This window comes from Ambystoma mexicanum, chromosome 6q (assembly GCF_040938575.1).
Source record: "Ambystoma mexicanum isolate Mex_15411 chromosome 6q, UKY_AmexF1_1, whole genome shotgun sequence".
NCBI classification, from domain to species: domain Eukaryota; kingdom Metazoa; phylum Chordata; class Amphibia; order Caudata; family Ambystomatidae; genus Ambystoma; species Ambystoma mexicanum.
Window position 1 is genome coordinate 1,043,925,969 of NC_090937.1, and position 15,543 is coordinate 1,043,941,511.

At 44.8% G+C, this 15,543-nt stretch overlaps 1 protein-coding gene across 3 annotated transcripts in view; it reads right to left on the minus strand.

Annotated features, from left to right (window-relative positions):
- Window positions 1-15,543, minus strand: part of ZDHHC2 (zinc finger DHHC-type palmitoyltransferase 2) — a 1,080,498-nt gene that overhangs the window by 42,841 nt on the left and 1,022,114 nt on the right. For all 3 annotated transcript variants that reach the window (XM_069631585.1, XM_069631586.1, XM_069631584.1), the window contains one exon: window positions 3,173-3,252. In XM_069631585.1, the coding sequence (XP_069487686.1) occupies window positions 3,212-3,252 (41 nt within the window). In that variant the 3' untranslated portion in view covers window positions 3,173-3,211. The remainder of the gene's footprint in view (window positions 1-3,172; window positions 3,253-15,543) is intronic.

Sequence of the window (15,543 nt, forward strand, 5' to 3'; positions counted from 1 at the left end):
TCATGTTAGTCTCACAGCTCCCACATGGGGGACGGGAGCACAGTTCACAGTGAAGTGCAAAATGAAAATCATTTCCATCCCTACTTGTGGGATGAAATGCAAGTGGGACATGAGTTTATACGGCTGCAGTTCCACTTGAAAATACATGACAAGGGGCCTCATTAGGACCCAGGCGGATTTCGCGGTGCTAAATGCACCGCGAAGCATGGCGGAAAGCCGCCGATAGCGCCATGGGGGTTGGCGGATTTACCGCCCCATTCCGACCTCGGCGGAGCGGTAAATCCCCAATCCCCATTCTGTCCTTCCCCATTCCCATTTTTGCCCCATAGGGTATAATGGGAGTGGGGAAGGAGTTAATTACGCCACCGTAAAATACGGTGGCGTAATTAACAACGAGGTCCCGTAGCGCCATGGTTTTCTCCGCCTGGTAAAACCAGGCGGAAAAGGCCGCCATGGCGCTACGGGAACTCGTAGTATGGCGGAGAGGTACGCCATGCACTACGCTGGCGTAAAACCCTCTCCGCCAGGGTCCTAATGAGGCCCAAGGTCATGAAATGGACATCTTGTGCCTGTTCCAAACAGGTACAGGGGGATGACTTTGGTTGATGTGCATTTTAAAGCACATCCGGTTTCTGCATACGGGATGCGCTTTACAATGCACGAAACACCCGCTGGTTTGCACACATGCACAAAAGGGATGGAAGTGGGCAGTTGAATGTGCACATTTATGATGCACACATTCAAATTTGCGCCAAAAGGTTTTGAGACTCGGCCCCTTAGTGTTTATTAATGAGTTAAAACCAAATATTGGGGTTGTTAACATTTATTGATTTTAAATTTTTATTGATTACAAGCTTAACCTTTTAACATTTTCCGCACTTATATATCTGTATATAGAAATATAAATGAATTGTTCTCTTGCTGATTTATTAGGCTCTTCTGTGTTTTACTAATATTGATTTGTATTTATCTTTAAGCCTTGCTCTCCCTATAAATAATTTAGTCTTTATAATATAACTTTATCATATTTATACAAAATAATTTTTTACTTGGGATGTAACCTGCTGGTTAATGCAAAATCAATTAGACATGAAGTCCAGATGCTTGGGAAATGCATTGCAATTTTAAAACCGTGTGTCTGTCTCTAATTAGAACTCCACCAATTTAGGGATTCTGTGGGATGTGGCATATTTATTGTGTGCAGCTGTGTCTGCTGATTAGAGTTGCCGCGAGAAAGAATGGTGTTATTTATTTGACATGCTCTTTTTGAGCGTTGACTCACATCCCATGTTCTTTCCACTTTTGGTTTGTGACTTGTTTTTCTCCCAGCAAGGCTTAATCTCAAGATAATGTGGCTCTGTGTTAAGAGTCCTTATGACAAATAAAGGCAGGTCTACTTAAAAAGTACCCCATAGTCTACCTGAAAGAAATCCCGGTGTTAGTCATGGGGCTGGGAAGATGGTGGATTTTTCATCCAGGATAAAATGGTTCCACTTGTTGGACACCATTTTACCTAGCTGATTCATTTTACACCCCCTCCTCCATTCATGAAAATGGAGGCTGTAGTTGTCTGCCTCATAGACCTGAGGGGTCACATGACTATCTCTTGCCATCATTCCTGTGTGGGCAATGTCTGGCCATCTTTGGCTTCTGGTGTGTATGTCCCAGGACTGGGGGCTTGGGCAGTATGAAACCAGATCTGACTGTCATGTGACTTTCTAGGACCGTGTGGATTAATTCCTTTTTTCAAGAGACCTTCTGAGAAGGCCTGGGGTTGCTTGGAGTGGTGGTCTATTGTTTGCTGGTCATCCCTCTGTTTGAGATATGCTGTGTGTGTGATTGGTTTAGGTGTTCCCAAGGGGAATGAAAGCAGACAACCTTGCCCACTTACCTTGTCTACAGATTGTCTACTGGGGTATCCCCAAACCAGCACTCTGGAAAGCCTGTTGTTTGTGGAAGACCCAAAGCTGTGCACCAGCACCCTTTACAATCACGGCAATATTGCAGGGAAGCATTGCCTCTCCAAAGAAGGCCAGAAGGACTATATCAATGCTCCTTTCCCCTGACCCATTCGGGACAACTGGATCACAGCTCCCGCTCGAAGGCCTCATCTCAACCGGCGCTTCTGAACGTGCCTGGATCACTGGACCCAGAAGCAGGTGTCCCTTTGCTGATAGGACCCTGAAGACTCTAGGTGGCAGAAAGAACCAAAAATCTCACCACAGGACTTGACAAGCTTCAATGGCCGCACTGCTGAACTCGCCATCCCATTCTATCTTCTGTGACTGGCTCTCCTCCGGCATGCTTTCTTCAACTTTTCCTTGACGTCTGTTCTTCCGTGGGGTCTCGCCAAGGAGACCCCCTCCTCAGAAGCTGGATTCTGTGTACAAGGACGATGTGAGAGTTAGGCATCACTAGCAACTGTAGCCACCTGTCCTTTGTTCTCCTCTGGCGCTAAGCCCTAACCTCTTAATATCCAAATCTTGAATAATCATCTATGCTAAGGATTTGGGGGTTCTCCTCTGCATTGCCTCAGTGTGACGGTTCTGAAGCCCTTGATGGTTGCTGAACAGAGTGCACACCAGCCACAACTGCAAGCCACCATCCACATCCTGCAGGACTGGTTACGTGGTATTGCTCCAGACCGTCTATCGCTGCCTTCATATCTTCCATCATCCCTGGGCCTCTTCTTTATTTCCAATGACTCCTTATAATGTAACTCCAGGAACTGCCCCTTGGAGTCACTTTTACACTAAGGTAAGTTTCTCCTGCCAAAGACTGCCCCTGTTTGCAGCACTGGTCCCTCTTGGTCTCTGGGAATTGCCTACCTGAATCAAACATCATTTACTCACCTGTTAATGCTTGCTTCTCTTTCAGGAAGGGCTTTTCTATTGACCCAGAAAGAAACCATATTTAGAGGTTCATCCTTACTTGCTAAACTGTGACCTATCTATTTTTATGAAGTTTTACTTACCTCTTGGAGTTTCGCTTTTCTCTTTGCCTTCCCTTAATATAAAGATTATATTTTGTACCCAAAAATAGTGTCTGCAAATATTACTCAGACGACTAGAACTAACAAAAGGGATTTTACTAGTAGCAAAGTCATACAAGTCAGGATGGGCAAGAGAGACCAACAATACCAACATTCATGAAGTATAACCAAACCACTGACCTACTTTCCCCAGCATTGGCATGCTTCCGCGACGGGCCTCTAGGTTTCATTCTCCATTGTGAGTGCAGGGTTGCTCATACCTACAGACGGGAAGGAAACACACCTTATTAGGCAAACTACTCACAGCAGGTCGAATGCTATTTCACATGCACTAATCCAACAATATGAATAAAGGTTGTTTGATGGCTTTAGGAAATGCTGTGATGTTGTTAAATGGGAGTCCCACACTGGTGTCATTTGTGTTTGTACCCACATGTTCCTGTGACATGTGCTGACTTGTGGTGCCTCTGTACGTGCTGCGGTGTAAGCCTCACCATAGAAAATGCACACTCAGGCACAAGCTATATAATACCCTACACATACACATGATGTATATATATTGTGCTGGGGGCCCTGTAGTGAGTGAAGACTGAAGGTCGGTCCCAGTAGGCATCCACCACATGGACACTTCCCAGGCAGTCTCTGGCTGTCAGATGGGTTAGAAAATGTGCAAGCACGAGCCAGCTACCTGGGCTATAAAAGGTGAGCTGTGGGGTCTCCAGCCAATGACAGATCGAAGGTTGTGCCACATTCAAGTGTGAAGAGAGAGAGATCTCCAAACAATCCATTTTTGAACAATTGGATAGTATTTGAAATGATGACCTCCAGCCGACTTTGTGCTGCATGGGAGTGAGTTTCTGCCTGCCAGCCCATGGGAGTTGAGGGAAGTTTCCTGGTATGAACACGTGATGTCTTCCAGAAAGTGTCTTTCTCTGTGAGCTGTTTTTTTTAGTGGTCTGTGCCCATTTACTGACATTTTCCAAATGCTACCTAAAACCGAAACAAGCACATAATAAAAGGGAGAAAAAAAATAAAAAAACAGATGGGCATTCGGGATTGGTTAAGAGTTGGGACGACGGCAAAGTGGACGTAGATGGGGGTATAGTGTGGTATAGGCAAGAATCCAGCCGAAATGCCTTTGATAACAATAGAGGAAGATTTCTTTAAAGGTCAAGCCCCCATTTCTACCTTCCAGTACAACAGACATTTTTACAAGGTGGGAGAGGGAAGTCCACCTGACAAGGAGACACTCTGAGGCTATGTGTAGCTCGAATTATTCTGTTATCCTCAATCAAGGTTGCAGTTATCATATAGGAGTCTGGACTTTGATTGAAGATCAGCGATTAAATAGAATACCTAGAATGGCAGCAGAATGAAAGATGACTACATGACAGTGTGTGAGTGGGGAGTCGCTGTGAGAAGCTGTACTGTGATGTTTAAGTGGCAAAGCATGCAATGGAGCTGCTATAAGCAGGTTGCAATAAACACAGTGATGGGCATGTGGAACTGACTGAGAGGAGAGGAGACAAGGGGAAGAAGAAGGCAGAGAAAAACAACTATGCAGACTGGGCCGGGGGAGTTGGTGCTGGTATCTGCTTTCAAGCAGGTAAGTGTGTAATGCTGCACATCAATAGTCTGAATACTGTGACAAAGTCACATTTCAGTAGCAGGTTGGGGGGATAAGGCACCTCTGAGGGCTGGGGAAGGCATTCACTACATGAGGTAACCCACTGGGGGTGGTATACGAAAGTACACTCAGAGTTATGCAGAGGCACTGCAGTGAGAGTGACTGACAAGGTAGGGGGACAAACGGGGTAGCCAATGGAAGACCGACTGCAAAGTGGGAGAGCCGCTCACAAGCCCACTCAGCCTTCACCTTGTTCATGCACCACGTTCACTCACCACAAGCTTTAAAGAGGAAGGAGATTGGGTGACTTCATGCCGTGCAAACATAGTAACACTGACAGATTCTGCACAGTGGAGGTGCAGCAGTTCAGATCATGGGTCACAGGACCTTTTGGACAGGTCCTTCAGACTTCAAAATTACATACATGGCCTTAAAGCTCTTGGCCAGCACTCCCCCCAGCCAATCTATCAATTTGCAAACACAGCAGACAATACATGTCACACTAAATGAGTCAATGAGAAAGTAGGTGGAAAAGCCCTGGGTGAGGGCAGCCAGGCTCTGCCAGTTGAGATGGTCAAAACAGTATTAACAGAATCAGACAGAGTTAGGAAGGTGTTTCGGAGAGCTCCGGGAATTGGAGTTAGAGCCAGCAGGGGCAAGGAGAGCAGTTTGCTTAGCAGTGTAGATCTTTGGAGCACATTGCCAAGAGGATAATGGGGCTGTTTTACAGATCCTAGTCAGGACCAGGGGAGCCTGATAGAAGGAAGACCTGTTTACTAGCCTGCATGGGGCTATTTCAAAGATCCTAGCAGAGAAGTCGAGGAGGAGACACAATATTGCTAGCATGCTTTGGACTATACTCAATGTCCTGGAGCAAGCCAGAGAACCTGTGAGAACATTATTACCACTTTAATCTGAATATGATGGTGAAAGTACAAAATAGCTACTATTAAGATCTCACCTTGGCAGACAGTAGAATCCCAAATTGGCAGAGCCAATGCTGAAGGTGAAAGCTCCCCCAACGACCTGTCCTTCCCGGAAAGAAAAAAACCAAGGGAAAGGACACCACTGTCAGGGAAACCCTCTGGGGAAGAAAACCCTGGATGAATCTGGGAACCGGTGAAGGTAGATGGCTGTGTAGCGGGGGTTCACCTACAGCTGGCAATCGACTGGAGGCGGGAAGGCTTCTTCTAATGGACAGAGAAACAAAGGAGTTGAGAGGAGGATTCTGAAGGAAGAAGGCAATTAGGATTTGAACAGAGGAGAGGTAGGAGGGAGATTCCCTCACCTGATAACGTGGAACTAATAAAGAATTCGAGGCAATGACTTGCAGACTGGATCCGAGGGAGACGGGAGACAGGATATCTATAACAGGCAGAAGGGTAAGTGATGGCGAGTTGGGAGGAATGAATGAAAGGCTATCGGTCAATAGAATGAACTCACTGTTAAAAGCTGTAGAGAAGGAAGCAATGCCCGAAATGGCGATTTGGGACTAGAAGGGGAAAAAGGTGCTCGTAAGGCGGAGGTAAGAGCTGGAGACAATTGAGCAAAGGAGAGATTCCGCTGATGCGATCTGAAAGGAGAGGAAGAACAGAGTTAGAAATACTAGGTAAGTATTGGGTCTTGGAGGGAAAGCAAAGTAAGAGAACACCTAGAAGCGAACTCACGGAGCGCCTGCAACAACAGAAGCAACGCAAAGGGTGTTTGGTCTCTGTTCCGTATAAGGGATCACGTGAGTGATCCTCAGCATCTCTTGCGGATGTGCTCTCAGCCCAGGTAACACAACAAGCCTCCATCTTGGAAGTACCATTTCTAAGCATACCGCATAAGCGGTTACGGGACCAAAGAGACCATCAGCCGATAGGTGTAACAGTATGCCTCCTCCTGGGGGGGCGACCCTGGTTTACCCGGATGTAGCCGGAAAAACCGCTGGACCAGTCGGGGTGCGTGAACTCCAGAAGCAGGTTCCCATGTCCTCTGCGGGTGAATACCCCTTTCAATCCACAAGAAACTGCAATCGTCCCCTTCGATATCGGGAATCACAGATGCTGGCCACCTCGAATTCAGGACCAGTATCAGTGGAGACAGGGGGTGGTGGAATCAAACTCAACCGATGAAAACGATCTTGCACCGCCAATTTAATCTGTGACAAATGTATGTCACAAAACACAGTATGTATCCGAGGCCATGATGATGGAAGTGCTACTTTCACTGCAGCCAAACCCACCAAAGACACCACTTTAAACGGTCTGAAGAATCGGGGAGAAAGCTTTGATGGAACTAGATGACTGGGTAGGAACCGAGATGCCAACCAGACTGAATCTCCTATGGTGTCGGGGCGTCTCGGCGATGATGATCTGCATTCCTTTTCGCCCGGTCTTGAGCCATTTGCTGAGACAGTTTGGCGAGTCTTTGATCTTTGTGAATGTCTGAGATAAGGCTATCCACTCCAGGACAGCTGGAAGAAGTAGTGGTCACTGAAGGAACAAATGAAGGGTGATAACCATAAGAACAATGGAAAGGACTGGTGTGAAGGGCAGAGTGTCTGGCATTATTATAGGCAAATTTTGCAAATGGAAGTAGTTCTACCCAATTATCCTGAGCCGCCGATACAAAGCATCGCAAATAACTTTCCAAAGTTTGATTTAAGCATTCGGTTTTCCCATTGGTTTGGGGATGATATCCCGAACTGAGGGCCCGTTTAATTCCCAAAGCATGACAGACCTTTTGCCAGAAAAGTGAAGTGTATCGGGGACCTCGGTCTGATACAACAGTATCTGGGAGACCATGCCGGGAAAATATTTCAGAGAGAAATATCTTAGCCATCTGTCCAGCTCCAGGCAGTTTTATTAATGGTGTAAAATGCGCTAATTTCGTGAAATAGTATATAGTGACCATAATGGTGGTTTTGTTCTCTGAAGGAGGAAGTTCTACTATAAAATCTGCAGAGATAATTTGCCACGGTCTATCTGGAATAGGCATTCTTGATAACAATCCCAAAGGTGGCACTCGTGGAGTCTTGGATTGAGAGCAAATGGTACATGCAGCTACATAATCTTGGACATCAGATCTTATATCTGGCCACCAAAAATGACATTGAATTAAATCCAACGTGGATTGAATGCCCCGATGACCCGCCACTCGCAAGTCATGGCACATTTGCAAAACTTCTTGCTGTAGCAACGGAGTTGGAACCAGGACTTGTGATCCGTGAAAAAAGTAATTGTTTTCTTCGGAGGAGAGATGATGGGTAGAAGCGATACTTTTGCATAGTGGCTTGTTTAACAGGGTAGCGGATCTCAGCTCTTGGAGGAAATCAGTAAGAACAGCGATAAACCTTGCCTTGGGAAACAGTCTTTCCGAACAGAATCTAGATGTAGGGGAATCCTTACGGGAAAGGGCAGCTGCCCTTAAATTGTGTTTAACCGAAAGAAAGGTGAATTCTATTCGGAATGGAAGGAAGAAATATGCCCAGCGGGCCTGTCTACTGTTGTTAGTATGAGCATTCTGTAACACTCTGAGATTTTGATGGTCGGTGCGGACCTCCACTGGGAATGGAGATCCTAGCAATAAATGCCTCCATTCTTCGAAGGCTCTCTTTACAGCTAAAAGCTCCTTCTGAAGCACCAACTAATTCTGTTCCGAAGCATTGAATGTTTTTGAAAGATAAGCCACTGGTCTTTCTACCCCCTGATCCGTGAGTTGTAGTATACTGCGCCTAAAGCATATTGGGACGCATCTGTCTCTACAATAAATTTCTTGTTCTGATTGGGAGCGGTCAAGATAGATGCAGAAGTAAACATCATCTTCAAGGTGTTGAAGGCAGTTTGTGCCGATTCATCCCAGGAGAATGAGAACCCTTTTTTCAAAAGACGGGTAATGGGCAAAATGATCTCAGAGAAACGGAATACATTTGCTATAAAAGTTCGCGAACCCTAAAAATTGTTGGATTTCTTTGATACTGGATGGGGTAGGCCAATCTAATACTGCCAACACTTTTTTAGGATCCACAGATATGCCCTGAGCCGAAAAACAAAACCTAGATAAGTAACTTGCTCCTGATGAAATTCACACTTCGTTGCCTTGCAATATAGGTGACTGGACTGAAGACGTTCAAGAACAGTGTTTACATGATTAGTGTGGTCTTCTCTGTTAGTAGAATATACTAGAATATCGTCTAAATATATGATGACGAAATGAAACAGGATGTCAGCAAACAGATGGTCCATAAACCGTTGGAAAACTGCGGGTGCATTGACTAGTCCAAACGGCATAACGTGGTATTCGTAATGTCCGAAAGGTGTCCGAAAAGGCTGTTTTCCACTCGTCCCTGGGAGCAATACGAATAAGATGATATGCCCCTCAGAGGTCAAGTTTCGTGTAGAGGGAGGCTCCCCGGACCGTTTGAATGATATCAGATATTAAAGGCATGGGATACTTGTCTGCGATGGTGATTTTATTAAGGCCCCGATAATTGATGCATGGTCTGAGTTCTTCAGAGTCTTTTTAAAGAATAAAAAAAAGAGAAGCACCTGCTGGGGAATCCGATTCTGTAAACACCCACTTCGCAGGTTGGATTGGAGGTATTCCTTTAGAACATCCTTTTCACGTTGAGAAAGTACATACATTCTTCCAAAAGGAATAGGTCGATCCGGAAGTAGATCAATGTGGCAGTCATCTCTCCTATGAGGGGGTAGTGTAGGAAATTCAGGATTAGCGAATACCGATTGGAATTTCTGATGGCATTCAGGGATAATCTCTAGCTGGTTAATGGTGGATACAGTTGGGAGATTGGAAACTTGGTAGGTATATGAATGCCAACCGACTCATGGGAGAGATTGTGATGTACACAATATTCAGACCCGATAAAAAGAGTCCCTGCTGTCCAGTTTATAAAAGGGTTATGGAGCCTTAACCAAGGAAGACCCAGAATGACAGGAAAGTGGGCCGCCTCGATAAGGTCAAAAACTAAGGTCTCCTTATGAGTTGCAATCAAGCATGTGATTGGATCAGTCTGTTCTCATATTGGGCCGGAACTTAAAGGACTTCCGTCTACCCCTTGGATGGGAGTAATGAATGTCTTTGGTATGTGGGCTATACCATGATCAGAAGCCAATTTACCGTCCAGGAAATTTCCTGCGGCTGCGCAATCAATTAACGCGGGAATACCTTGTATGACTTGCTCGGGTAATACCATGGACAAAGACACCACTTACATGGTCTGATTGGTTGAAGAAGTTTCTAGGTTCAGACTCATTCTATTTGGGGAAACTGATTTATGAACCCCTACCGTTTTTCCCCTTGCGGTAGGGTTTTGGAGTTTCCTGAACTTGAAACTGTAGTTCAATGCAGAGGAACAATATGGCAATCTCGCAATAAAGTGCGAGGAGGACCCACAGTACATGCACAGCCCAAGTGTCTTTCGTCTCTCTGTCTCGCTAGCAGATAGAGGTCCTCTCACAGCTCCTATCTGCATAGGCTCTTCGGTTGGGACTTGTTTACTGGTTGCAGGAGGGTATTCGATATGTGGTCGAATCCCTTCATTCTTCCTTTTTTCATGAGAGCGTTCTTGTAAGCGGTATTCTATTTGATTGGTAAGGGTGATCATATCTGCTAGATTCGCAGGACGAGGGACTTTAGACACGTCGTCTTTGAGTTCGTCAGATAATCCTCTTCTAAACAGGATGAGGAGACCATCATCTGGCCAACCTGTCTCGGAAGACAACTGCTTGAATTGTGTAATATTAACCAAAAGATCCTTACTGCCCTGTTTAAGATCAAGGAGCCTCTTTTGAGTACCTACAGAAATTTCTTGTCTGCTAAACATTGTTTTTAAACTATTAGTAAAGGCTGAGTAAGAATCTAGAATTACATTGTTCGATGTTACTAATGGAGTAGCCCAGGCTAAAGCTGGACCGGATAGATGAGATATCACAAAGCCCACTTTATCCTTGTCAGTAGGAAAAAAGCAGGACTTGAAGGTAAACTGAACTGTGCAGCTGTCAAGAAATACCTTGAGTTTGTGCAGGTCACCGTCAAACTTGCTAGTATGTAATGTAGATGGGGGGGTATTTGAAAATGCATGGGCGACTTGTCGCAGTTGGGCATTGTCCTGTTTAAGTGACTGCATCTCTAATGACATTGATTGCATCTCAGCCATGAGCTGTTGCATTTGCTGTTCCATTAGGTAACTGTCAACAATGGAGGCGTCGCTTACTATTACCACTTTAATCTGAAAACGATGGTGAAAGTACAAAATAGCTACTATTAAGATCTCATCTTGCCAGACAGTAGAATCCCAAATTGGAAGAGCCAATGCTGAAGGTGAAAGCTCCCCCGACTGACCTGTTCTTCCCGGCCCGGAAAGAAATAAACCGAGGGAAAGGACACGACTGTCAGGGAAAACCTCTGGGGAAGAAAACCCTTGATGAATCTGGGAACCGATGAAGCTGGATGGCTGTGTAGCGGGGGTTCACCGACAGCTGGTAATGGACTGGAGGCGGGAAGGCTTCTTCTAATGGACAGAGAAACAAAGGAGTTGAGAGGAGGATTCTGAAGGAAGAAGGAAATTAGGATTTGAACAGAGGAGAGGTAGGGGAGAGATTCCCTCACCTGATAACGTGGAACTAATAAAGAATTTGAATCAATGACTTGCAGACTGGATCTGAGGTAGACGGGAGGCCGGATATCTATAACAGGCAGAAGGGTAAGTGATGGCGAGTTGGGAGGAATGAACGAAAGGCTATCGGTCAATAGAATGAACTCACTCTTAAAAGCTGTAGAGAAGGAAGCAATGCCCGAAATGGCGATCTGGGACTAGAAGGGGAAAAAGGTGCTCGGAAGGCGGAGGTAAGAGCTCGAGACGATTGAACAAAGGAGAGATTCCGCTGATGTGATCTGAAAGGAGCTGAAGAACAGAGTTAGAAATACTAGGTAAGTATTGGGTCTTGGAGGGAAAGCAAAGTAAGAGAACACCTAAAAGCGAACTCATGGAGCGCCTGCAACAACAGAAGTGACGCGAAGGGTGTTTGGTCTCTGATCCGTATAAGGGATCACGTGAGCGATCCTCTGCGTCTCCTGCGAACGTGCAGAGACTGAACCGCTGCTCTCCGCCCAGGTAACACAACAAGCCTCCATCTTGGAAGTGCGATTTCTAAGCATACCGCATAAGCGGTTACGGGACCAAAGAGACCATCGGCCGATATGTGTAACAAACATACTATAGCCTATAGCAGGATGAAAAATAAAGAAAGGACACCTGTGATTGGTGGGTAAGGGGCAACTTTAGTACCAAAAGCAAATTCCTGGTGGTAATTGTTTTGGGTATCCCTAAGAGAAGGGTGGTTATAAATATTTAGTGTTAGGCATGTTACGTGTTTACAACACAAGAGCCTAGGAAGACAACTTGTAGCCAGATGGTCATAATAACTCCCCATATCAATATCTGAACTACAGAGCAACCCAGGGAGAAGTCAAGAAAGTATACTGGAAGGGGCTCTAAAGAAATGATGCGCTGACTCTGACTGATGTAATGGTAGGCAGCAGGGGGCCATATCCCTGGAACTGTGGTGTCTGTAGACTGGGATATGGGAATCAGACTAGGACAATATACCCCCTATGATCCGATCTTTGCACCTACTTTGTTGGCCTTATTCAGCTATATCCTCTTATGTCCCAGTAGGCTTCACATAGACCTGTTAGGTGTTCATCATACCCAGATCCTACAAGCCCACAGGGGTGAGAATAAGCAATAGGACGATCACCTGAGTCTTTGCTATTGGGCACATTGTTTGGTCCAGAGACTGTGGCAATTATTCTACACATGTTCTTTTGTTCCCCCTCCACTGTTTTTTCTTTTAATAGGGTGGCAAGTGGGCCATCACGTAATTTTTATTTTTATTTTTTTGCATTTTTAAAGTGCTCACACGGCCCAGGGGCATCGAGGTGCTGTTACAGGAATATATCTTTTAGTTGCGTATTTATAACACGCTTAATACCCAGAGGTTTCTAAGCGTGGACCCGGGGATCAAAATTGTGTTGCTTCGCGTCGTATTGTTTCCAAGGTGAACACGTTGCCGCTGAGCTATCCTCCCACGGTATAGCTCCTCTTGCTTCCTATAGGTATTCATCCAACCTTTCCTGCATGTAAAACAAAGATGTTTAACTTCACTTTTTGTGTGTACAGTGTTCTGTTGTTCCCCATCATAACAGTACTTGTGTTTGCGGTAGGGCTGGGTGGCCTCCTATCTGGTGCCTCTTGCTACAATGATGGGGTACCAGACAGACCAACTGGTATGGCTCCACCTGCACCAGATGTAAAGCCTGCCTCTAGAATGACACATCTGCTGCTAGGAGTCTGTCTATCCCAGGAGGACTTTAGGCTTCCTGGCTCAGACTGGGGACTGCACATGACTATTGCTGACACTGTTGGAGTTGGCGGGAAAGTTATTAAGGGGTAGCATTGTTTAATAGGAAACATGCATAACCCTGAAGTGCACATACTCTGTACACATGCCAAAAGAAATGGTCCTCTAAAATAGGTCCTTAAATACTTATGGCCTCATTTACAAAAATGTTTTAACATGGGAAAGTCCCACTGAAAAGATTTTTGTAAATCAGGCCCTTAGTCCATTGCTAGCATGAGTACTGATGTAGACCACAGCTTTCGGATGGTAGAGTACACTTGTGGGATACATTTTGCCAAAAAAAAAGGAAATCCCACTGGGCCTAAACAATGCAGACATTGGAAACGCACAGAGAAAAACTGCAACCTAGCCAATGTACATTGTAAATTCAATCATTATACGTCTGCAATGGAAACTGGAACCAAATTACAGAAGGGAAAGGCACATTGTTGGTTGAGAGACAAAAAAGTGCATTTTTCGATGAAATTGCCACACAGCAAAATGGGCCTTGCATGTGAAATTCAAAGCCATGTTAGTATCTTTAATTTCCTATGACTAAGGCCTACTTTTCAACATAGAAACTGACATCATGTTAAATGGAAAGATGTGTGCATTTTTCAGCATGTAATGAATGCCTGGAGTGGAAATGTCCCTTTTGCCAAAACAATGTGAGCCTATCATCATGGGAAATAAACATTGGTAATTCTATACAAGTAAATGAAAACATTTCAAAGGCCTCCTGGAAGATTAAATACCATGTTTAAAGTGCAATTTGGGCATGGGGAGAAAGACTGTGTTTAGCAAATTGATATTTCTAATGGGATGTGAAGGCACAGGCAAAGCAACATTTCCCCATTCCTGGCCTTGGTCAGGCTCCACATCTGAAGGACAATTACTTTGAACCTTCCAGGCCCAAGCAGAAGGGCTTGGCTCATGCATGACAAGAATGGATTGTTGTGCTGGATCAAGTCCACAATTCATGGGCTAAACTTTGTAAAATACCCCAAAATTCAAAGTAATTGTGTGGACTATTCATGGCCTGACTGGGGGATGGTCTGCCATTAAGATGTCACATGATGTCAGAGACTCATCTGGATTGAGAGATACAATCTCTCCAGTATGCAATAACTCAGCTCTTTTGACTTTGCAGGAACGATTAAGTATTTAACTCCAGGCTACATCAACATGGCCTGGACCACGTGGTTTCAAGGAAATGAAACTAAGAAACTTAAACTGTGAAATGAAAGTCAGAATTATATTTATGTAATTAAGTGACCATGGGTTTATATTAGGAATTACATTGTACCTGTTAACATTTGAACTGTGATACTTGTAGAAATGGCACAAGTGTCATTTTAAAGCTTATTTTGTACCTGTTGCATTGATCAAAGTTGTATCTGAATTCAAGTTTTGGAAACCATGTAGCAATCAAAAATGTGTTTCTATCTTCCCCACACATGTTATGAAGCCAAAGGTTGGGTAGCTGGTGGCTTATTAAATGAGATATCTGAGTAGAAAAGTTCATGTTCATAAATGTTCTTGTGTGCACATTGCAAAGAAAACACCGCTCGCACGTGCAATACCATGCAGAAAAGGGAGACATTTTGATAAATCAGTCATGATTAGGGGAACACAAATATATAGATATTATGATGTTTATTTGTAAATTGCAAATTTCTGTCATGTTGTAACTTTTTGGTTGAAAAAACTGAAAAGTTTAAATGGTAACTCTGGTGGGTGTATCCATCCTTTGCAGCAATACCACTTCAGAACTCCAAGGGCCTATCAGCAGAGAGGGGTTGAACCTTAGAGGGGGAAGAGGACCGCAAAGGTCCAATGAAAATTCAGTGCTAATAAGTTGACAAATCCTGATTTCAATATTTTGGGGGGTGGGACTTAGGCATTAAAAAATGGCTGCACAAGCCAGAGAGCATTTTGCCTGTGCTGCCTATAAAGGAAGGAGACTTGCCTTAAGACCATCTGGGTGAATACTATCACAGCTGCCTGACATTACCTGGGTTGGGAAGACAGCAACTGAGAAAGACAAAAGAATCTGGGATTTTGGCAAGGAGAGCAGGAACAGAGGGAGGCATGCTGATGGCTATCTTTGACTGAAGTCAGTGACCAGATCTCTGTCCTTCTCCAAGAAAGGGTCCTTGAGTGCTGGTGTCTCTTCCTGAGTGCCCAAAACAGAGAGATCCAAGGTAAGTAGATTAATCTAGATGAAACTCAGTGTGTGGGGGATCTACTTGCCTTAATATTTTGCCTTCACTATTGTGTGTGGGGGGGAAAACTGTGTAGACCCTTAGCATATTTTATTGAATATTAATTTAATTAACTCCCATATAGATTGACCCAGGGGGAGTTTGGGGGAAAAACAAAATTCCTAACTGTTCCCACTTCCGAGACATTGGCCCTCATTCCAAGTCAGCCGATCCGGAAACAATGGTGGCGGTAAATCCACCGCCACCATTGTTTCCGGACCGGCTGATTCAGAGTCCTGCAGGCGGGAGGTGTCA